A 24,443-nucleotide genomic window follows, 5' to 3' on the forward strand; every position below is an offset into this window, starting at 1 on the left:
TACTCCGCCTCCCCCCACCCCTATACCTCATGAAACCTTGAAGTACCTGTCGCGGCATGGGGAGCTTCGGGCCCAAAACATAGTGCCCAAAACCACCCATACCAATGGATCCCACTACACCCCCCAAACTAACGGGAACTACCCTTCGGGGCCGCCTCCCAACGTGAGAGGACAAGGCTGCCCATATGTCAACACCCCGAGCCCCAATGAACCACTAGTGACCTGTAACACGGTCAGGGCGAGGCAATCAGGCCTCACCAACAGCGCCCCACCTGAGACAAACCAATGTCTGGGTCTCACCACCCCTGGCGTTAGTTCCTCGGCCATCGCGGCAGTTGCTCCGGGCCTCTCGGATACCTATATATTTCTTTTGGCAGGGACAGCTCGCCATGTATATAACATGAGTGGAATTGCAGTTCGTGTGCTGCCTCTGGGTCCATAGGAGAGTTTCCGATAGTTGTAACTGTTTTGATGTTGTCGTGTATTTACAGGCTATACAGTTACCACAGGGGTAATGGCCTGTTATGGGTGTCATCGTTATGTCTCTTGTTAAAACCGGCAGTTTTTTGTTTCTGGGACGGGTGTGTACCAAAGTATCTCGCAAATTTTTGGTTCTTTTATTTGCGAACCGGGGTTTTGGCCAGTCGAATTTTCCGGTATTCAGGATATTCCAGTTTTTATTCACTAGTTTTTGGACCTCATATGTGGAGGGACAGAAGGTAGTAACACACGTGGCTAAATCAGGTGTAGGATCTTTTAGATGGATCTGCAAGAGACATTCCCTGGGTTGATTATTTGCACGTTTCCTACATTTGTGGATTGTGGCAGGTGTATAGTCTCTCAGTTTCAGTTTTTTGCTGAGTTCCAGTGCTTGTATCTTATAATCCTCATTTTTTGTACAGTTTCTTTTAATTCTTAAAAACTGGCTATAAGGAAGATTGTCTCTCAGTGGTTTTGGGTGATAGCTCTTGTACGACAGTAAACTGTTTTTGGCAGTGGGCTTTGTGTAAGTTCTTGTTTGTAGGATGTTATTTTCAACAAAGATGGTGAGATCTAAAAAGTCAATTGTTGAGTTGTTGGCCGTGTAGGTAAATTTGAGCCATGGATCGCGTCCATTTAGCCAGTCGATGAAGAGTTTCAGATCATGTTTTATGTCCCATATGAGGAGAATATCGTCAATGTATCTCTTCCAGTATAAAATACTGGAAGAGTACGGATTTGATTCGTTGAGCACTTGTTGGTCCTCAAAATGGCTCACGTATAGTCCAGCCACCGAAGGAGCAAAGGCACTGCCCATGGAAGTGCCATGGTTTTGTAGATATAGGTCGCCTTCATATTCGAAAAAGTTTTCTTTCAAAGCTAGTTTGCAGCATTGTAGGACGAAATGTCTTGGGGTGTGGTAATTCCAATCCTCATTGAAGAGGACATCTTCGAGCATCTGAAGAGTATCGTCTTGCGGGAGACTAGTGTACAGTGACTCTACGTCTAGTCCCACTAGGAGCATTGTGTTCTGGTCAAATGATTTTTCAGAGATCTGTATCAATAAGTCTCTAGTATCTTTTAGGTAGGTTGGCGTCTTCTGGACAAGGGGTTTTAGATATTAATCAGCAAATTTTGAGAGGGGTTCCAGCAGCGATCCTATGCCAGAGACTATAGGTCGTCCAGGGGGTGGAGATTTATTCTTGTGTATCTTTGGTAGTGAATAAAAGTAGGGGGTCTTAGGTTCTTTTGCTAGTAGGTAGTCCGCCTCTTTTCCCGTTATCCACATGTTGGTTTCCGCCTCATAAATCATCATTGAGATGGTATTGAGAAGAATCTCGGTTGGATCCTCGGTAATTTTCTTGTAGAACTTGGTGTCTGACAAGAGGGTTAGGCATTGTTGGTTATAGCCTTCTTTGCTTAGGATGACGATCCCTCCCCCCTTGTCAGCAGGTTTGATTACAATGTCCTCATTGGACTCCAGGGTCTTTAGTGCTTGGCGTTCCCTGTTACTTAGATTTTGGAAGGGAGTCTTCTTCTTCTGTTCCATGGCGTCCACACCTTTTAGTAAAGCTTGTTCGAAAGTTTGAATTTAAGGTGGGACACTACCTGTTGGGGGATTAAAGGTGGATTTTCTCTTTAATCTGGTGTCTCCTTCTTGTGGGAGAGTAGGGGTGCCAGCAAAGAATGCTTTGAGTTTAAGTACTCAGCAGAATTCTGCGAGTTCACTCTTGAGTTTAAAGCTGTCCATTGGGGGTGTTGGTACGAATCCTAGTCCTCTATTAAGGACTTTCATCTGGTCTTCCGAGAGTTCAATGTTTGCTAGATTTACTACTAGTGACTGTTCTTGCTCGTGTTCGGTTGGGCTGATGACATGCTCCTTGTCAGTATGTTCCTCTGTTGATCTTGCCATGCTAGAGACTTTTTTCTTCCTCTGGGTTGGTTTTGGCCCCTGGCTAAAAAAGGCGGTTGTTGTTGCTGTTGGATTTGTTGTCCAGATAGTTGTGGGTTTCCCATTTGAGGCATATGTTGCATTCCATGGTTGTAGGGGTCCATCCAGCCGCCATATTGTGGCATGTATGGTTGGTAGTATGGCATATTCATGTTTGGATAGTATGGTCTTTGCCATCTATTGCCCCTTCTTGGTCGTTGGTATCGGTTGGTATTCCTGCCCCTGTTAGGGGTGTAATCATCAGAACTGCTTACTGAGTTGTTGGAAGAATTTCTTCCCAAAGATTCATTATCTGAGCCCAGATCAGTAGTGTTGTAATCTTCTTTTGAATAGGGGTGCATCTTTTCTTGGCTGAAACTTTTCAGATCTTTTCCAAGTTTCTGTAGCTTACTTTGCATTATGAACTCTTTTGTTTCTTCCATTTCCTTTGTTAATTCTTCCTGACAAGAAATAGCACCCTGTGCCTTAACAGGTTTTAAAAGTTAACATCCAATAGAGTTTGGGACTATATCAAAGACGACCTTAACCCGAGGTCTGTAAAAGACAGTGTGTGTGCACATTTACTAATACCAACAAGTACATGCCCGTGTTACAACTACCCAGTGTAAATACCGAAAAACTGCCTTTACGATATTTTGACCGCACTAAGGTGTTTCTATGCACACTCTCAACAGTAGCCATACAACTCCTATCAACCAGTGGGTTACCTCCATTACAGCATGCCCACTTTTGCACCTAGAATGACGAGCACCAGCTGTGAAAACATTAGGTGCCTTAGTATAAATATCGAGATACATAATGACCAAGCATACTTTATCCTTGGTAAAAGCCATATATAAGCCATATTTTCTGTACTGTGGGTCCAAGTACATCTACGGGCCCCATCAGAGTTTTGCCGAAAGTCGCTTTCTAACCTCTCTTAGTCCTCTACCCAAAATAGTCCTTCCACCATCTGATACCAGACATAATCTTAAAACAAGAGACCCAGAAGATTAGACTAACGCTAACTCTGGTGCCCCCACGATACCTTATACTATATTCATGAGTATTGTATGCATGTTTGTCTTTCTCTTTTTACAGGTTAAAAGAGCACAAATGGCCAGTGAATACCTAATAAGTAAGCTATCTTAATATACTACACAAGTTGTGTAAGTAAAAGATACGATTTAAATGTTTGTCTGTCTGTTAGTCCTGACGAAAGCCCCATAGACTCCTTTAAGCCAAGGGGGGCTGAAACATGTCGACACAACTTCTAATGATATACTTATAGATCTAGTTACACGATCTATTATAAGTACCGCTTATGTTTTATTGATAATAGATTCACACCATTCATTAAATACCTAAGTTGTTGATCTATTTTTTAACTCACTTTGATTCACTTACCCTTACTCAGTGGGGGCATCTTACAAATCTCTGGACACTGCAAATCTAGACCAGAGGAGCCTCTGGATGAGGCGGGCACCAAACACGATCTATAGTACCCAATGATAATTGCCACAACTACAATGTGGGGCGGATGAAAGACATATACCGCAAGACCGAAATACATTGAGTTTTTGAGGGTACTATAGTTTTTCTATCCAAAGGTTTAGAATTGTAACTAGTGTCCATTTTCTGCACCTGATTACTTTCATACTTACCCTGGGGAAATAAGTGGACATTCATTCCTCCTCCCTACCCTTTTGATTACTAAGTGCATATATATGTCATTCGGGTAGAGTGAGACTGCAAGTAATTGACGTCCACATGTTATGCCTCGTTCTGTCCCATCTTGGTGCAATCGCTGTTCCATAGCCTGGACAAATAGTAGGGGTGACAGTGGGCAACCCTGGTGCATGCCCGGGATACTGGATAAGGTGGAGAGAAGTGTGCTCCTGTCTTAGCTCTGGCTGTAGGATGGGCACAAAGGACCCTGACCCACTTAATAAAGGCAGCTGGGAGATTAAATGTCCATAATACTGAGAATAGGTATTCCCATTCTAGTGAGTCAAAGGATTGCTGCAAGTGAATGAAAAACAGCTTGCATCAGGAAAGGGAGCACGCGCCATCTACATTACATGATGGAGATGGAGGTGCCTAATATTCAAGGAGGTGCTTCTACTGGGTATAAATCCACATTGGTCAGTATTTATCAAATCCAGGAGGAGAGGAAACAACCTCTGTGCTAGAATTTACTGAGGATTTTGTAATACGTGGTCAGAAGAGACAGTGGTCTATAAGAGAATAAAGATTGAGGAGCCTGGCCAGGCTTCAATAGGGAGGTGACTAGGGCGTGGCCAGCAACTCACCGATGTCAAGGGCAGCTCAGTATAATTTCTCAAGTCTTGGTTTCAAAGGTGCTGCAAACATTGAATAGAACTCTGCATGTAAGTGGTGCAATCAAACAGCTGCAATTGCTCTAATGCTTCTTCATGTTGTATTCTAGCTTCCTGTAAGTCTATCAGGCATGCAAGATCATAAACTGCTTCCTGCTCCAGGATGCCCATGCAGGCCTTGATTCGGAGAAGGCTTGCTAGGTTAGTGTGTCTAGTTGCTGCCGCTATGGACCCTCCTCTGGTGACCATCTTGAATGCCTCCCAATCCATCAACGGCATCAAGGCTGTACCTTCGTTGGTAGTAAAGTAACCATCAATGGCAGTGCCTAGTGTGTCCCTAAAGGCTGCATCTTCCAAAAGGGATGGCTACATTCACCATGTTGGTGCCGGCACAGTGATTCGGTCGTCCGTTAGGGCTGTTTCAAGGATTTTATTGTCGGAAAAAGTCTTCTAGGTCATATCGATTAAAAGCCTTATGGGCAGGACAAAGTATAGGGTCCAGTCGTGCATGGAGGCGATCTGGTGGTACTCCTGCAAAGCTGCATTGTGAGCTCTCCACACATCTTCCAGGGCCCAATGGGAAAGCCAGTTCGTAAGAGCCTGCGCTTGCTTAGCTAAGTTAGTGTTAGGTAATGGGCGGTTAGATCGGTCCAAGGCAATATCCAACATGGCATTAAAGTCCCCACCTATGAACCAGGGGATATGTGCTCAATCTGCCAATACAATAGCTAGCCGCTGTAGGAATACATCTTGTTCAGCATTGGGAGAGTATACACTTTCCAAAACCACACTACCCCTTTCCAATAGATCCTGTACAAAGGCATAATGGTCCAGTGTCTATACTTGGAACGGGACCCAAGCTCGGATCTAAATGGCCTTCTCTCAAGCAAACCCTGAATATGTTGTGGCGAACAGCTGCCCCCTCCACTTCATTTGCTGTCTAACTGCTTCAGGTGCAGAGAGGCCGTGTCTCCTAAGTATGAGGGGACTTCACCTGAAGCCTGTGCTATCTGCCAGAGGAACTCTGGATCTGGCCTGAAGCACCTAGAAGCTGGTCTTCCTACTGAGAGAGGGGAGAAGTCTAACTGACCTGGTAGGAGGAGGGACTGTCCTAGAGCAAAGAAGCCCACAGCGTCCCCAGTGACTGTGGGACATCAGGAGAGAGCTGACTTCACGAAAGTGTGCTTGGGAGGAGCTATGTGTCAAGTGTACCTCCCTTGGTCTCTCATCCTGAATCCTGGTGGGAACCACAACTGCCATGATCATCATAAGCCCAGTTGGGGCTATACCTGCATGATCGTTGAAGGACCGGCATAGGCTGTAACTGCTTGATCCTATTAGGCCCGTAGAGGGGTGGCAACTGGCTGAATCAACAGAGACCCAATTGGGGCTGGAAGTGTTGTCATGGGCTCGAATGGGGACTGCAACTTTCATGATCATCGAAGGCCTGGTTGGGGCTTTGAGCCACGAGAAAGGGATCCAGGGCTCAGTTTTACAGGGACCTTTCCTCGTGGGGGGAAAAAGCGAAGCAGGCGTGAATTACAGCCCCTTGCATACAGAGACATTAGAATTAAAGCAAAATAAGGATTAATTGAAGGAAGGGGCAGGAGCTGAGGAAACAGAAGGCCTCGCACCACTAACTTAAAAACACAGTCAGCAGCAACCAATTGGCACATTTTAAAGTGGGCAGAAGCTAACTGGGCTGAAGTCAGGAACACAGGCATAGGAGAAAGTGGTTAAAGGAAGCTGTGAAGGTGGGGGGGCATAGAAGTATGCACCCAGTAAAACAAAGGAATGCAACCACAAACCCTATAGCGGGCACTAAGACCAGGAATCAGCTGCAAGAAACACGTAGAAAGCTGCGTGCCACACCGAGCACGGAAAAGACAGTAGGCAGATTGCTCATCAGGCAGCACCAGTAACTTTCTAATTTCAGGGGCAGGGCTCCCCTGAGCTGAGGACAGAAGTATTTACTACACTGCCCCCTCCCAGAAAACGCCATTGACAGAGTCCTTCTCTACACCTGCTTGCGGTAAGCAGTTTAAGCTTTTTTTAAGTCTCACTTTTCGACAACAGCTTTAACTCCCATCAGCCAGCCTTCAGCCACACCGCTATTGCAGAATTCGACACAACAGGCTTCTGCCCCTACACTTCACCGCACTCTACAATTGGAAGACGCAGAGGGACCTACAGCTCAACACCAATTCGCAAATTCAAACTCTCAGAGCGATAACAAAGCCTCTCGGAACTCGAAAGAAACAAACTCTGCTATTCAGAGTATGTTCGAAGTAATCCTTTCAGAGATCAAGGAGGTCCGGATCTCGCAGGCGGTGGAATTTGCTTCATTGCATGCCAGGCTCTCCCAGATAGAAGAATCAATAGGCAAAATCCCGGAACGTCTGGATGAGGTAGTAGAGCGGGTTTCGAATCTAGAAGATAAAGTTTCAACCTGCGATCAGGAATTAGCCTAATTCTTGAATCCAAACTACAGGACATGGAAAACTTCAATAGAAGATCTAATTTGTAGGTGTTCCAGAGCCATTGAAGGTCCCCAGGTACGTCAGTGGGTCAATACCCTTCTGAAGATGGCAATTCCTGAACTCAAGGGAGACTTGACTATTACTAGAGCCCACAGAGTTCCCTTCCAGAGATCCCCTAATGCGAGATTTCTCCATACTATCCTATTGAACTTTGCGGATTTTCGAATAAAGGAGAAGATTCTTACTAAAGCTATCGCGAAAAGGACATTGTCTACGCAAGAAGTTCCACATTTTTTTATCTTCTCGGACATGTCAGCCATGTCAGTAAAGAAGCGTTGGGAATTCGTAAGAATGATTGACATGTTCAAATCAAAGGGTGCGCAGGAATCCAATTTCCAGCAATAAAAAATGAAGGTTCTTGCAAAAGGAAATTTCCACATATTTGATAATGTTGTGAATGTGCAAGAATTACTTCAGCAGATTTCTAATTAAGACAGGGCTGTTATAAAAGAGCAAGATATAAGTAAGGGAAGTTAGAAATACCAGGTAGAGTAGGAACTTTAGTAATAATAATGCTTTCAAAATAAGGTATAAAGAGGGTCGGTAGTCACCAGGGTGGCCGAGGCTATCCAGCCTCAAGTAGCATAAGTGCACAAGGGAAGGGGTACAGCTACATGGCACCCAGCAATCACAAGGAGGGAAGGGGACGGGAGGAGAAGTGGGCTACTCTTCCATGCGCACAGGGAGGGGAACGTATGAAGGGCGTGGGAGGTGCACAGGGTGTGAAGGGGAAGCAAATGGTGAAAAAGGAGATAGCTCTTTTAAATTTAGAGGATGAAAAATCTAGAGACCTTTATAAGATGGAATGGAAAGAAATCTATAATATCTATAACAATTGAGTGAGAGTTTTAGGTAGTACTTTAATTTTTGATGCCCTTTTGGCACTAATTTGCACTTTATGGCCAATTTATTTGGACTACTGTTTATCTATAACAATCTAGTGAGATTTTTAGGAAGTACTGCTAATTCTGCTTATCTTTAGAAAGTGTACGAAGAGAAGGAGTTCACAGGTAGATTTGTAGCCTGGCAAATAAAAGACAAATAAGGTCAGAACAGGGTGCATGCACTGACCAGCAAGCTCACTAAGAGCCGTACCATAAATGAAATTACAATACAAAATGAGTTTGTTAGGATCTACGAATCCATTTACTCCATTAGAGAAGAGGTGGATAGTAGGAAATTACATTCTTTTTTTAATGGATTACAAATCCCAGAACTAACTTTAGACCAACGTATACATTTAATGGCAGATGCTTCAACAGAAGAAATGGAAGAAGTGGTCCAATCAATGGCTAATGGCAAAACCTGCAGGGAAAATGGTATCCTGATTGAGTTCTCTTAACAATTTAGTGCAAGTCTGACCAACAAACCTTTGATATTGGTCAATCATATTTTACATGGTGGGGAAATACCATCCTCTTTCCGAACTGCTGTGGTCGTCCGTTTTTAAAAAAAAGGATAAAGATGAAGAGTATATAAACTCATATAGACCCATCAGTTTGCTGAACTCAGATTGTAAGATTATAGCCAAAATAATGGCCAATAGAATAAGGAACTGTATAGGGTCAATAATTCATAAAGACCAATGTGACTTTGTTGCAGGACGACAACTATTTTAACACCACTATCTTCATTGAAGCACTGGATTATTTTATACAAAATAAAATCCCATCTCAGATCATGTTTTTAGAAGCTGAAAAGGCCTTTGACCTTGTGTGTTGTGAAAGCCTTTACTAATCACTTGCAAAATTTGCACCTGCTTATTCCTAAATCTTTTCATTGGATTATGAACAATGATGTAATTTAAGACATATTAGATATAAAGTGACAATGCAGTTAAAGTGCAGCAATATTGAACAATTATATAATTTTCCTAAAAGAATTTTCACAAGACTGAGATAAAAAAACAGATCTATCAACAATTGACAAACAATTAACAATTAAAGTGAAAACAGATATTTATTCTGGTCCTTCGTGCTCGGTCGCTGATCCTACAAAGGTGGAGATCGAATGACATTCCTACTTCCACACAGCTATTTAGTAAATTAAGCAGGATTAAGGAGCATGAAAGAAAGTACGCTTTAAGAGCAGGCTTCTATAAGAAGTTTAAGGCCTTATGGGAAAATTCGGGTTAAAATTTAACGTGGGTTTGTTATACTCTCGGATTGGATATGCTTTCATAATATTGTTAAATTAGATTGTATAATCAACGTTGTGAATTATTGCACTTTATAAACCTCCTAGGTTTTTTACTGTGTATGGTTTTTAGACATTGGTTGCAATTATGTAGGTATGCTGTTTTTGTTACTAATGAATTTCTTCCTTTTCATATTTATGTACTAAGGAATTATGAACTTTCTCCAAATAAAATGCATTGAAAAAAATAAAATTGTCGGAAACAGATGAGGATCTCTGGATCAATAGTACAAAGTGTAAGAAAGACAATCTGATGCTAAGATTAGAAGTTTTGGCCTGGTGCCTATAATGCATGAGGAATTCTACTTCCTGCAACTAACTTACATCACAGAATGCTAAATGAACCCCTGAGTAGATCCATGAAATATAATGGTGTCAACATAAGAGAACTGCTGTAGAAGTCCTCTAAAGCAAGAGTATTTCACAGCATGAAGCCACGTAATGAGAATAATGCACAAAGGTCTGTACCTCTCCTACTCTGAAAGAAAATCTGCCCAACGCTAAATAGCATAACCTAGTTAAACCCACTGAAAAAAGCTCCTAGAAACGTTATGAGAGGGTCCAATTAGTGACCACCTTCAAAGGATGTTTCTTGGGAGAAACACTTGTAATTCTTCTTCCTTAATTCACATATTCGATTCATTAGATCATACACCAGGCACCTGCAGAGGAAAAAGAAACACTGCACCGAAAGAAAACATTCACGTTAAAGGTTAACCCTTTCATTGCGGCTGTCGGCCAACGACCGCCGTAAGTACTACCTCCGTAGTGCTGCCCACGTTCGTTGGCCGACGTGGCCCCATCCACTCATCAGAACGCCTGCACTGCGGCGGAATTACCACCGCGGTTAAGGTGTTAAACATTGTGAGCCCCAAATGCTTAAGGCCTTTTGTCAAGTTAGCAAAGCTAAAATTCAATACACATTGTGACCGCGTGAACACAGATACATAGACAATCACATTATACGTGTAAAATGCAATTCTAATAGATACGTGTTCCATTATACGGTAAATGCAAGATTCTTTTAAAATTAATACCCGTGTAAATATGCATGAGAACTACAATTTGTTGTTATTGCAAAAGATACATCACTGTACACGCGTATATTAAATGTTGAGATTACATGGTAACACCACTTTCTTGAGTTTAGAAAGCTTTATTGAATCAAATAAGCCAAATAAAACATCAATACAGAAACACAATCAGTAAAAAATAGAAAAGGAAAAAGTGAGATAATACAATCTGAATGTGGAATATAAAAAACAGAAACCCCGAGGGGGAAATATAAAAAATGTACTGAGGGAAAATGCTTTTTTAAGATTTTAGGGGGTGAGGAAAGGAAAGAAAGAGGGAAAAGGAAAAGGAACATAAAAGAGGGGAAGAAAGGCTAGAAGAGAGGGGGACAGAAAGGAGGGAGAAAGGAAAGAAAGAGAAAGAGGAAAGAGGAGGCAGATCAGGGTAGGCGTCTGGAAAGAAAATCAGTTAGGGGTAACCATAACAAATCTCTTTTAATTAAGAGAGAGGTAGTCGTAGCATGCGCACGATCAAGTCTGTGATGATGACATAATAAGTTTCACCAGGCAGTAGAAGAGATGTAACAGCACGTTCTATCTTGCTTTAAGAGCACTTCACTCCATTAGTTACACCATACCACATGAGTACATAAGGTCCCTAGTAAACATATATGTGGTCTAATCAATAATAATGAGGATGAAGACAAAATTACGCTGCTCAAGATGTTATTTGTTAAATTTCCTTGCACTCTGGGCTCTCCTGTAGAGTTGGCTGTAGCACGTTTGTTGTACACCATTGTGCCACCTGCAACAGTTAGACCGCCAGCTGACTGTGCACATTTATTTTGGACAGGTGTTGTGATTGCCACGCACCATCTGTCTAAGTCTGAAGTTTCTAACAACCGAGGCTGAGAGTGCACAATAAAACAACTTTTAGGTACCATAGTTGCTAGGTGAACTAGCATAATTTTGGAATGTCACATTTGGCCAGTCCTTTAAAGTCAAGAGCATCCTGCATACTGAGACCTTTAAAGAGTTGTCCTATTACGGAAATTAAAATTGGCAAAATCCTCTAGACTGGCTTATAGTGTCTTACATGTTAACTTGGCAGCAATGAAGTACACTTTATATTTGCTAGTTGGCCTTGTGGTGGTCAGAGAGAACCTCTGCTGCCTTCATGGGCTGTTTGAGTGTCTTATTGTCTCTGGTGGGTGTGAGCACCTCACCCCTTTCTCTGACGTCCGGCGTATATTATTTTGAGATATTGATTCTCTGTGTCTTTCAAGATGAGTGGACTTTTCGGTTCCTACGGTAAGAAGGCAGCTCTCCTATATATGCAGAGCTTTCAAAGGTCATTGGGTAGCAACCTAAGGCCTCAGTCAAGTAGGCCTTTACCTGATAAAGACCAGGGCCCTGTCCTACCAGCACCGAAGAACAACTGCCTATGATAGTTGTAGCAGCAGGAGCACAGAAGAGATGTGAGCAGGGATACTCCATCTTGCAGTAAAAGGGTGGCGCGTTTGCCTAGGCCAAGCTATCAGTTTCTGATGGGAGCCCACAACCTCATCTACCCATGTAGTAATGTGTCCATGTTATATGATGGGTGTATGTTTGGGACACTGCATAAACATCAGGAGCAGTGCAGTCGTTAAAAGCCTATTCAAGATCATTAAATTGCACAAAAGGGAGTGATTTGTAAAGGTATCGTATAACATGGATATCATGCATTATTTTTCTTGCCATAAAGTGCCACTTTAAGTGGCACACATAAGCTCACTGAAAACTGGACATTTCTGTCTGTATCCCATATATACACATGCATACGTGCATATGTATGTATAGTTGTTTTGTGTCTCAGTGATGCTGTTGAACTATGTCCTATAGCAGAATATGTACGTATGTATGTGGTATTTCTGTAGTGTGAACCTAGCCAAATTCCTCTTTGGGACTGTTTCGAAATCTGGTCCAGTTCACAATACAGGAAAGGGGTGAACGCGGAGGCATCCACCTGTATAAAACTGGATGCACCCAAAGATGTAGCTTTTAAACTGCAGCAGAATCTTGCCGTCAAAAGCCATGCGAGTGAAAAAAAATGGAAAGTGTGCCAATGTCATCCTTATCAAAGGCTGCAGAAAGATTGAGAATATGATTTTCTTTTGAGAATTTACCTTTTTATTAATTCTGGGCACCCCAGATATTGACCAGAGACTGAAAGTTGAAGTATCAATAACTTCTAACTAAGCCATTGATCCACCCTCTTTCTGTAATTCATGTTTGCATGAAGAGTTGTATAATCTAGATGTATTTTATCCATCACTTGTGCAAGCATTCTACAAAATTGCAAATAGTTTTGCAAATGATTGGTGAGAAGTTCTTGGTTATTATCACATTGTGACATATGTGGATTTCATTTTTAGAAACAGGTGGGCCAGTTGTGACAGCTGTGTTTTCCTTAAATCTTGATCCTGAAGAAGAAGCATATTTCCAAGGAGAAATCATACCTGAGATGAGAACCACTGGTGAGTGAAAATTAAATGCATTTGGGACAAAATATGGAGTGTTTGTAGAATAGATCTCTGATTACAGTGGAGTACATTGTTTATTTATTTTACCTTATATGGGCTTTTTGTAAATTGCTGCATACCACCAAGCAATACCTTCAGAGCTCTAGAAATATTACCTAAATCCTGCAGAACTGCCATTATATGGAACGTGCTATGAGTTCACCTGCTAGCTAAATGAATTGTATTTTGTTATCTGCAGTAGTCTTCTTCTGGGTATGTCCAAGTATTTGCAGCAGGACCTAAAGTTTAAACAGAATGTTATGCAAGCCTGTCAACTATAGTTAGTTCTAAAAAAGTGCACCCCTTTTTTTTTTAAAGCATTGTTTTTCTTGCCTGCAGCTTAAAAAACGTGTTTTAAGTCACTCTGTGTGGTCACACGTTGTACTAGAGCAAGGAATAATACCCTAAATATGTAACCAAATAACTCCAATCTTGGGATGTGGTAGTATCGGTGACACTTTCCATTGAGAAAAGGTAGATCCGCAGGACCCGGGGAAAAACTAGTGACTACAAAAACAGTGTAAAAAATAATTTACCAAATTTACCAAAAAGGCTCTGCTTGTCTTATTGTCATTATATATTCAGATAATTTAATTAAAGTTAACTCAGAAATGTAGCCTGCCAAAAAATAATGCATTGCAGAAAATCAACAGTATGCTCTCAGCACATAAATCCTCAAAAGAAAACAAATCACGATCCAATTAAATAAGTAACATGTACTGCATGAAAAAATAAACTGTGTGCTCATAGAAACAACCAGACACTTGTCGAAGAAGTTTGCTTCAATGTTGAATAAACCAGCAGTGCAAAATGTACCAGTGTGCAAATATATAATAAATGCACAAATGAAATACGTCTAGCAAAAAATTGCAGTGCCGACCAGCGGAGATCTGTGCAAAATGAAATTGATAAAAAGAGAACTACTGCCAAAAATCAAGCTCTTTTTTTATAAACAATCAAGCAATGCATGTTATACAGAAAAATATTGTGACAATTCAAAATACTTACATTCATTATCAATAGATTTATGAAACTAGAATTGTTACTTCAAATTAAACATTTTTTTTTGCTTTTTGACCAGTTACATGTTCTTGTTAATCCACAAACATTCATTATTAATGTATTCTTTTCTCTAGAATCACAATGTTGACACTGCATAAATTCATGTCTTTGCACATCATTTCGTCCTGCACATAACATGGAGATTTGGTCCTCATAATAGAGAATGGAAAACTTTCACTCCTGTCTACCCGGCCACAGAGTTTTAGCGTTGAAAAACTGCATCTTGTTAGCTGAGAAAAAGATGCAAAGACGAGCAGACCATCATTAGAAAATTAATTCACATCATTTTTTTTTTGGGTATACAGAGAGAGAACCCCATGCACATTGATTTGTCAGGACGTTTTAAAGGTTGACTGTTAGTAATTGAAAATTATGTCAAGTACATTTCTTAATCAGTTAATTAGCTTTTTCAGTATTACCCTGGGATATAGAGTTTGTTGTCCATAAACAAGGAATAACTGGAAACTATAAAGTTACTGCACTTATTTTGCATGGTGTTAATATCAGGCTTTTGCTAAGTTTATTACAGTATGTTTTTGTTAGAAATCTGTTTTATTTTCAAAACAAAGTGAGAACACCGGGCCAGGTATACACAGCGTTGTGCCAACAATCCTATGCAGGGTCGGCCGCGTCGTATAGGCGAGTCTCTACAAGTATGGAAAGGCGGTAGCAGGGCATCTTAAACACAGCATGTCACCTACAACCCATATTTGGCCGGCCGTGTGGTATAACATGTAAAACCGTGTTGGTTTGTTGCAATGGTTCACAAAACCCGTTAAGAACATTAACATCAGAACATGGGCAAAGGGCCCAGAGGAGAAGAAACATGAAGGAGCCAGTAAGAGAGCGAATGGTGGAGAGAAAAAATAGGTGGTCATAGGAAAAAGGAGTGTGTGGGCGGGCGGATAGGAGACAGAGCCAATAGTACGTGCCCATGGGAGCCCCATTAGTTAGTAGAAGAAGCTGCGCACTGTGTTAACCCGGGTGTGAGAGCAACCTATCAGGGTCCGAGGGGAGGATAGCGTCTTCAAAGTGTCGCAGCGCTCTAAGTTTGGCGGGTAGAAAGCGTGTATGCTCTAGTTTGCAAAGATACTTAATTTGGGGTTGTCAGACAGTGGAGAAGCGATTAGCTCAGGCTTGTAAACACGCTGAAAGTAGTTTCATGGTTATGACATGCCAGAGGCACACATACCAAGCAGCAATTGGAGGGGCTTCTGCTTTCTTCCAGTGCAGCGCAATAAGTTGCTTGGCTGCTCCAAGCATATGCAGTGCCAGAATCCAATCGCTACGGGTGAGTCCCTTTAGATTAACTGGTTTGATACCCAGCACAAAGGAGAGGAGACAGGGAACATATTATGCAGCCGGTCAGGCGTATAATACCATTGAGTCATGATTTTATATGCATTCTCCCTTTGCGAGATACTGCGGTAGACCTTGGGTATGTCGCCCCATAAACGATTCCATTGCGAGGGTGTAATTTCCGTGGCAGATATCCGTTGCCATTTTTGCTGATATGGATGGGTAGGTATCACCGGGGGGTGTTGTAGGATCCGATATGTGTGAGAGATGAGACCCTTTGACTCGTCAAAGGAGCAGACCAGCCGTTCGAAAGGGGTGAATGGGCGGGTGGCCGCCTGCTGCATCTCCAAGGAGGTGACCCAGTGACGCAATTGCGCATACTGTAGTCCAGCTCCCAATGGGAGGTGAAATTCATTCACTCTCAGTGGTCATCCATTCTGAGGTGAAACAGAGATGAGAGGCCCAATAATAATCTAGAAGATTGGGACAGGCTAGCCCTCCCCTATCTCGCGGCAACATGAGGATCTTCTGAGAAAATCGCGGCCTACGCCGCCCCATATAAATGTAGTCAGGTCACGCTGAAGGCCTTGAATCTGGTGTTGCGGGATTGGAGTGGGGAGGCATTGAAATAAATACAATATTTTGGGTAAGATGGACATTTTGATGGCGTTGAGTCTGCCCAGGCATGACATAGTCAAAGGCTTCCACCTTCTCAGGTCCTCCAGTATAGCCCTTCTACACTCCCGTCAGTTGATTTGAGTCCAGGTGTCCAGGGAGGGAGTTAACTTGAGGCCAAGGTACTGAATGTGGTCAGTGGCCCACTGGTACGGCACAAGCCTCTCCAGAGTCGGTATCTCCTCCTTAGGAATTGTGAGACTCAGGGCCCAAGTTTTGCCGTGGTTAATTTTGAGGTCCGGTGCCCGTTCAAAGGATTGTAACAGGGAGTGTAGTGCTGGAAGAGATATATGCGGGCGCAAAAGCGTGAGGATAAGGTCATCCGCGAAAAGCGCCACCTTTTTCTGTCTACCCCCCATAGAGATGCCATGTATGTCCGCCCTCTGTCTAATCATCTCCGCTAGAGGTTCTACCACAAGTGCGAACCGCAGAGGCAACAGGGGGAAGTCCTGTCGGGTGCCTCTGCTAATGGGGAAGAGCTCTGTGAGCTGCCCGTTGACCCGAACCCTAGCCTGCGGGGCAAGGTATGGTGCCATAATTCTGGATACCATGTTCCGGCAAAGTCCGGCTCTCTGCAGCACCGCCCAAAGGAAAGCCGAATGTTCCAATGATGCACCTTCCCTACCAAGTGCGCGATTCTACGTACATTGTCCGCCCCTTGGCGGTTGCGAATAAAGCCAACTTGGTCCGGCTCCACCAAACCCGGCATGTAGGGATCCAGACGCTTGGCAAGAATTTTGGTGTAAATTTCAAGGTCTGCATTCAATAGTGCTATGGGGCGGTAGGAGGCGCATAGCACTGGGTCTTTCCCAGGCTTGGGTATGAGCGCGATTTCTTCCATACCCATAGAGGGTGTTGGCCCATCCTTGTCTGAAAAGGAATTATACAGTCGCAGGAGGTAGGGCGTAAGCTGTGCCTGAAACATGCGGTAGAAGGTCAGCGGGAGACCATCCGGGCCCGGGGTCTTTCCAGCGGGGGAGGTATTTTAGTGCCGCCGTCATTTCCTCAGCAGTAAGAGGCCACTCTAGCACTTGGGCATGGTGGGGATGAATCGGAGTCCAAGCACGCTGGTTCAGAGCATCCTCGATAAGTTCCGGGGGGGTGCTTCTGCCGTGTAGAGGGCAGCATAGTAAGCCCTAAAGGCCTCGCACTTAGCTCGCTCTGAGGTGACCCGGGCGCCATCTGGCAGCCAAATATTGGCTAATTGGGCCTTTGCTGCTCACGCCCTCAATCGCCTTGCCAGCAACCTGCCCACCTTGTCCCCCCCTTCATAGTACCGCTGTTTCAGGGCTAGCAGGGATCTTTCCGCCTTGTTAGTGCGCAAAGTGCGGAGTTGCCCCCAGAGATTCGCCAGCCGCGTCGAGATGCTAGAGAAGAGCGGGACTGGTCTTGTTTCTTCAGTTTTAATGTCAGCAGAGAGAGTATCCTCTAAAAGTCGGGACTCGCCCGCCCGCGCGATCGAGAGCGGTGTGATGTGACCTCGGATCGTGGCCTTCAAAGCGTCCCACATCACAGGAATGGCGTCTCAGGGATATCGTTGTTCGCGAAATAAGAGTCAATGGCGGTTCGAATGCTCTCCACATCATCGAGGTCCCGCAAAATGCTTGGCGGCAGGTGCCACTGCAGGGTACGAGAGGGACAAGCGGCCAGATCCTACAGGAGAAGTTCGTCATGGGCATGGTCGGAGAGCGATATGGCAGACATTGAGGCCTCTAACATGTCCTGTATCAGGGCATGATAGATAAACAGATAGTCGATGCGTGAATACGAGCGATGGACGTGGGAGTAATATGTAAAATCCCGCATCTCAGGCGAGTGGTATCGCCACAAGTCGATCAAGCCAAGGTCAGAGATCTGCGCACGAAGTGTAGAGGACATAGCCCCGGACCCATTCAAAGTTGCTTCTCTGCGATCCATCCCAGGGTCCCACACCAGGTTAAAATCCCCCCCAAGGATCAGCGAGGGGTCGTCCTGCGGGACATGGTCCCTCAAAAGTGTTCGGAGGTAGGAGTCCTGCATCTGGTTAGGCGCATAGATATTGCACAATGTAAAAGAGCACCTCCCAATTCCAATGGCCACCTTAATGAAGCACCCGTCTGGGCTTCGGAAAGTTTTAAGTTCCCCCTGCCTGATGCCACTCCGACACAAGATTGCCACCCCAGCTGTTTTAGTGCCCGCTGCAGCCCAGAATTGTAAGGGGTATTTAGGATGTGCCATACGCTGGACATCTACTTGCAAAAGGTGAGTTTCTTGGAGGAAGATAATGTTGTGGTTGTGTTGCAGGAGGTATCGCCATGTCTGTCGCCTCTTGTTGGGGGGATTAAGCCCCTTGACATTAAGGGATAGGACCTTCAATGGGCAAGGGAGTGCCATAGGTGTTTTGTACCAAAAATTAGCCCCTTAAGCCACCCCGGGAAGTAGCGCAGAATGAGGGAGTGAGCGCGCGAAGTCTGTGCTGACCCACCAGTAAGAGTGCGCCGCAGCCACAATGTTCCCCGCCCGCCACACCTAGGAAGAGTAGAGAGGAAGAGTAGAAAGGACAGAGGAAAAAAGCACAATAGCAAAGAGCGGTAAACCAACAATGGCCAACCGGGCCATATTATTCTGCTCCAGTCGCGGGGCATCCTACACCTGCCGGTTTGGATGATCCCAGGGACGTCACTCCCTCAAGAGCAGGTGGGGGTAAGTTGTGAGGCCTCTCACAGGTTCACCCAGGGGGAAGCTGCCATTCCCTTCCACTGCCATCAGGGAACTGGGGAGTCCTACCAGTCAGTGGTGCATCCATCAATCTCATAGAGGAGAATGTACGTTTGCAGGGTCAGAACACGCAGGTCATTGTGGGCGTGCACTTTGTGGATCATGGAGTCGACGGGTGTGAGGCTGTTTCCGATTTATCCCCCTCGAGGGACTTTATGTGCGCTATGATGTCCTGCTTGGCCTGCTAGGCCGATTGCTCGTCCATGGGCGGCGAGCGGCGATGGCGACGAGCAGTGGACCAGGACGGCTTTGCCGGCTCCCGCGTCAGAGGCTGCGGACGAGTAGGGCTGGCCGGCGGCGAGGACGTCAATCGGAGCAATTGCGATGCCTCCGTGTAAGAGCGCACCACCCTGCGCTTGGAATCCCACTGGAAGATGAGGGCGAATGGGTGCCCCCACTGATACGATATGTCCATACTGCGCAGCTTGTCCGTTATAGGCTTGAAAGCACCACGACGACGCAAGGTGTTGGGCACAAGATACAGATTTTTCAAGACCTAGCTCCTATCGTAGCTGAGGTCCAGTTTAGCTCGCGCCGCCCTGAGAATGGCCTCCTTCTCAGTGAAGAAGTGGACCCTGGTTAAAATGTCTGGAAGGAGACCCGGCCTCCCCGTGAGCCCGGCCACCCAAAGTGCTCGGTCCAAGGCCGACTGAGAGGCATCCTCGTCCCCCCAGACCTCATGAAGGAGCTGCGCCACATATGTCAGGGTGTCCTTCCCCTCTGCACCAAGCGGGAGCCCCCTGATACGGAGGTTGTTCCGGCGGCTTTGATTCTCCAGGTCTTCCTGCTTCACCTGCAACTCGATGTGCTGTTCTTCTAGTGCTGCCAAGCGTTGCCATAGTTGTTCCTGGTCCTCAGTGCGGGCATCGACTGTTTTCTCCAATCCATCCACTCGCTCTCCCAGGTCCACAACCTCTTTTCTGAGTTCCCAAACACAGAAGTGTACCTCCGCGCAGGGAGCCTATTTCCGTCTTGAGCTCAGACATGAAGGAAGGCATAAATGCCTGAGAAACCGGTGGTGTGTCCCCGCCCGCCTGTGGCACCACCTCAGTAGGGGCAGATGTTCCCGCCTTGCCCCACTTTGCCGCTACCGGATTGTCTCTGGGGGCCCCCGCCGGGATGTCCTTGCCCCCTTTGGAGCACGTCATCGCCAGGTCTTTGGCGTCCCACAGTGGGTCAGGAGACACGGTCCGGGTAAGCCAGCAATGGGGTACTCAAAGGAGCCTACCTCCTAGGCGGAGGTACTATGCGTGGTTACAGAGCAAGTCCCTGCTTCAGCTGGCCTCGAAGACCCGACCCACTTCGCAAGGCGTAAGCCAGTTAGCAGGCTCCGCAGTAGAGGAAAGAAAGCCAATATCGCAGGCCCAGCCGCTTCAGCAGTCGTTGACAGTCAATGGGGCACCCCCGCACCACCGGCCGAGTCTGCGGGGCCCCGCAAAGCCTTCAGCAACCCCTAGAGGACAAGTGTTCAGTCTCCAGCGCTCAGAATGCTGTTTGCGTCAGACCCGGCCCCCCACCCCACCTCAGCCTGCAGGGAGGCAAACAATCTTGTAAACAATCAACTGGGGCCCGTGAGACCCGGCGACGCCACCGGGGGAGTCCAATGCGCTGGCCTCACAACACCAGCCCCAGCTCGTCAAGGGAAACCTCGGGCCCTGCTAACGGCCGCTGCCGTTCCACTCGTCCCACAGCCAGGTCCAGGGGCCACACACCTGCAACACAGAAGTTAACGCAGCAGCCAGTCGTGACGGGGTGGGGTCCGTGCAACCACTGTGTAAGCCCCTGTGGTGTCAGGAAAGTCAGCTCAAGATGCAAACCCCCAGGCCGCCGGCGCCATGCAGTCTCCAGGTCCCTTGCATCCAGGCATGTGCACTTACCGGCAGGGGGAAACTGCAGCCCTCACCAGCCACTAGTTCACCATCTCCACTACCTGCAGTGTTTGTGGGCGGGAGGTCCAACACCGTCTGCTCAGGAGGGGGCCAACAGTGCTCCCACCCGGTGATGCACAGCCGCCGTACGATGATCAGGCCCTCGCGCGCTCCCCACCAGCGCGGGGCAGGTCGCGGGCCCCCCGGGTGGGCGGCCCGTGTCTCTTGGCCGCCCCGCACCAGGAGCTCAAGATGACGGGGCAGCTACACAAGACCAGGTACCCCCTCCATAGCTCTCCTCGCACCTCTCCCACCTGCCAGCACACAGCCGTCGAGTATTGGGCTGCTTACACTCTTCCCGCCAGCATGGAGAACACCACCAACCTACCGGGTGCGACAGCGAGCGGCCCTGCTCCTCTAGGCCGCCCCTCGTGGGGAAAACAAAATGGTGGACTTCTTTTCCGGTCCAGGCGTCCCCGCTGCGTTGCCTCTCCCACCTCGTCTGGCCGCCGGAATGTGGCGCACACCTCTGTTACAGGCCTCCCGTGCACTGCCACGGGCAGCCCCCGACCTCCAGGCCGCCCCGCTTTGGGGCTCAAGATAGCGGGGCTTCTCCGCCGGGTAGAGCACCCCTCCCTCGCTCCCCAGCCTCCGCTCCACCAAGTCCGGGTCAGGCAACAGCTAGCGTCCCTGGCCCAACCAGGTCACGGCCGCTTCTGGGCTCTCACCTTCAGCATCCCTGGCCGCGTCTCTCAGAGCAGGCTCTGCCAGGGCCGATGGATGCCTCCTGCCTTCAAAAGAGTCTCCCCTAGCGCGGCCCGCAGCACACCGCCGCCGTGCCAATGACAGCCGTCACCTCACCACCAATCAGCAGGATCCGCGGCCGCCGCTGCCTCGCCAATGGCAGCCGTCACCTCGGCACCGATCAGCAGGATCCGCGGCCGCCGCCGCCGTATCTTCCGATCCTCTGCCCAGCAGGTCTGTGGGAAGCCGTCAGGACGTGTCAAGAGCCCCGCCGCAGGCCCTCCGGAAATGGCGGGAGGCTCCGCTCGGCCCCCGGCACCCAGACCGCTTCAGCTCCACGATCCACCTCCAGGCTCCGCCGAACGGGTCAAACAGCACCCCAGAGCAACCGCAGGTAACTTCCACTCCTGGGGTGTCAGCTAAGGGCCCCCAGCTCCGCTAAAATTGCTTAAAACAGCAGCGGTCAGCCGTAGCTCCCCGAGCACACGTCATATCTCATCGCTGGCCAGACCATGCCCCCCTACAGTATGTTTTTAACATTTCTGTAACACTCCATAAGAGGGTGTCAGAGCTGTTCAGCGTCAGTCATTCTTCCTAATCAGGAAATTCTCCTTCTCCTTCCTATATGGCTTCCAAATAGACTTCCACTTTGTCAAGCAAAGAGAAAGGGTGTCTTCACTTGAATCAAAGAACTTTCTTAGTTTCTCATTGAAAGGTATTCATAGCACGTGTGACCATTAGAGTTCAGATTTTTAACTAAACAACACAAAATACAGTTTCACATAATTACACTCCATAACACACAATCCCACTCCACATAATTCCAGTACACTCAATACCACATAATTACTAGTCACATAATTCCACAGCACACCATGCAACACAATTCCACTACACAAACCCACCACACCACGCAACACAATTCCACTACACAAACCCACCACACCACACAATTACACAACTAACTAATCCAATACAACCCTCTTAATTACACTACACACCACACACATACACCCCATGACACATAGGTAAAAGACATTGCCATATACAATGCCAATAGCTCTAACTCAAACACATGCGAGACCAATTGCATTTCTAATGCTCAGTATTTGATATGTTATTTTGTGAAGACAGCATAACACAAATAGAATGGTCCCAAGTATTTCAACAAGGACTTGGAAAAGACCCCAGCTTCACAGTAAGTCAAATCTCAATTGGTCAGACCACAGTCTCTTCAAACCTCGTTCAGGCTCAGTGGCTGGGTGACTCACTCCATGCACACCCCAGCTTTTCCTAAACCGGCAAAAAAAAAACATATATGCTCAGCATCCTGTGTTCAAGGTTCCAAAATCCTTTTGTTCGTCCGCAATCTGGTTTTACTTTGACCCCAGAGTGCTGTAGATTTTGTTATAGCTATCCAAATATGAGCAAATTGATATCTGAAACTAAGCTTGCTCTTTGTTCAATTAATCTTTATTCGATTATAGACAATCATAAAAGACACATATAAACAAACAATATTAAAAGCAAAAAAATAACTTTTTAAGACAATCACATGGTAAAATTCATGATAAAATCCCTTAAAAACATGTCAGACTAAAAGTTAAACATATCATGGATTATTTTTCTCTTGAGACCAAGTAAGAATTCCTAGAAAAAAGGAAAAAATATCACTACAAAGGTTTTGGATAGACACCTCAATTTTAAAAGCGAGTTGGAATTTTAAAAGCGAGTTGGATTAAAAAAAGACAAAAATGCGCCATATCTCAAAAGCATCGGTTACATAGTACCATGCAGCCTATTCCTTCTAAGGACCCACGCCCAGCTCCAGAATTTAGCCATAGCAATACCTATGACATCACTAGTATCAGTTCTTAAGATACGCATAGCCTTTTGGCAAGATCTTGGTCCTATTTTGGCACAAACTGGCTTGAGCCATTTGTGGCGAGGGCCCTTATATGCAGGGCACACAAACAAAACATGCGGTAAAGTCTCTTCCTCCCCTGGGCAAGAGTGACATTTTGAGTCTTGTACCATCCCCCACTTATTTGTAAAAGATTTTAAGGGGAGGGTACCCACTCTAAATTGGTGGTAGAGCTTCCTATCACTAGGGCTCATAATGGTATCCCAATAGGCTTCCAGCCTATAGTCAATTATGTGATCCAAAAAGAGACCTGTTAGGGAAGCGCCATTCACCTGGGAGAGCGACTTCAAGTGGACCATGTCCCTATACAAGGCTTTAAAATCTGTTTTTGAGGAGAACAAATTCCCTCTGGGTCCAACCACAAATGGATAAGGCCCATGTCCGATAAGGTAGCCTTAATCACTTTTAACCATGAAATTCTGTTAGTTTTGTCAGCTTCTCTTATGTGCTTAACTGCTTGCGCATAAGGGGCTAACTTGGGGGAGTCCAAAGCCTTCGCCAATAGGCAAGAGGTCTAAAACCCACAGCTTCTTCAAACGGAATACACCCCAGATCTAGATATAAAGGTCTGAGTGGGGTTGACTGGGGAAGGCCGGTCAATGCCCTCAAAAACTTATTCTGCGCTTGGACTAAAGAAGCTAAATTTTCGAAGCCCCAAAGTTCAGCTCCATAAATTATTGAGGCTCTAACCTTCCCTTAGTATATGGTTAAAACTGGTTTGGTTTGGGATAGACGATGTTCTTTTAGGAGGGCCCCTGCCAGTTGATTGTACCTTAAGACTAGCAGATCCATCTGTGGCTTCCAGTTCAGCCTTTTGCCCATTGTGACACCTAAATATGTAAATGAGTCCGTTTGCTCAAGTGACGCTGTGTTCATTTCTACTCTGGTTTTAACAGATTTATACTTATGCAATACCATGAACTTCGTTTTGTTAACATTGACTACAAGATCATGGTCATTACAAAAAAGACAAAATCTATCAAGGGCTCTTTGCAGACCAACTTGAGTTTTAGACAAAATTAAAGTATTGTCTGCAAACATTAAAAGAGGGA

General features: G+C 45.8%; 1 protein-coding gene across 2 annotated transcripts in view; it reads left to right on the forward strand.

Annotated features, from left to right (window-relative positions):
- LOC144763312 (uncharacterized) overlaps positions 1-24,443 on the forward strand; it is a 340,332-nt gene that overhangs the window by 184,337 nt on the left and 131,552 nt on the right. For both annotated transcript variants that reach the window (XM_078648791.1, XM_078648792.1), the window contains exon 11: positions 12,916-13,017. In XM_078648791.1, the coding sequence (XP_078504917.1) occupies positions 12,916-13,017 (102 nt within the window). The remainder of the gene's footprint in view (positions 1-12,915; positions 13,018-24,443) is intronic.

The sequence above is a fragment of the Lissotriton helveticus genome, chromosome 6 (assembly GCF_964261635.1).
Source record: "Lissotriton helveticus chromosome 6, aLisHel1.1, whole genome shotgun sequence".
NCBI lineage: Eukaryota > Metazoa > Chordata > Amphibia > Caudata > Salamandridae > Lissotriton > Lissotriton helveticus.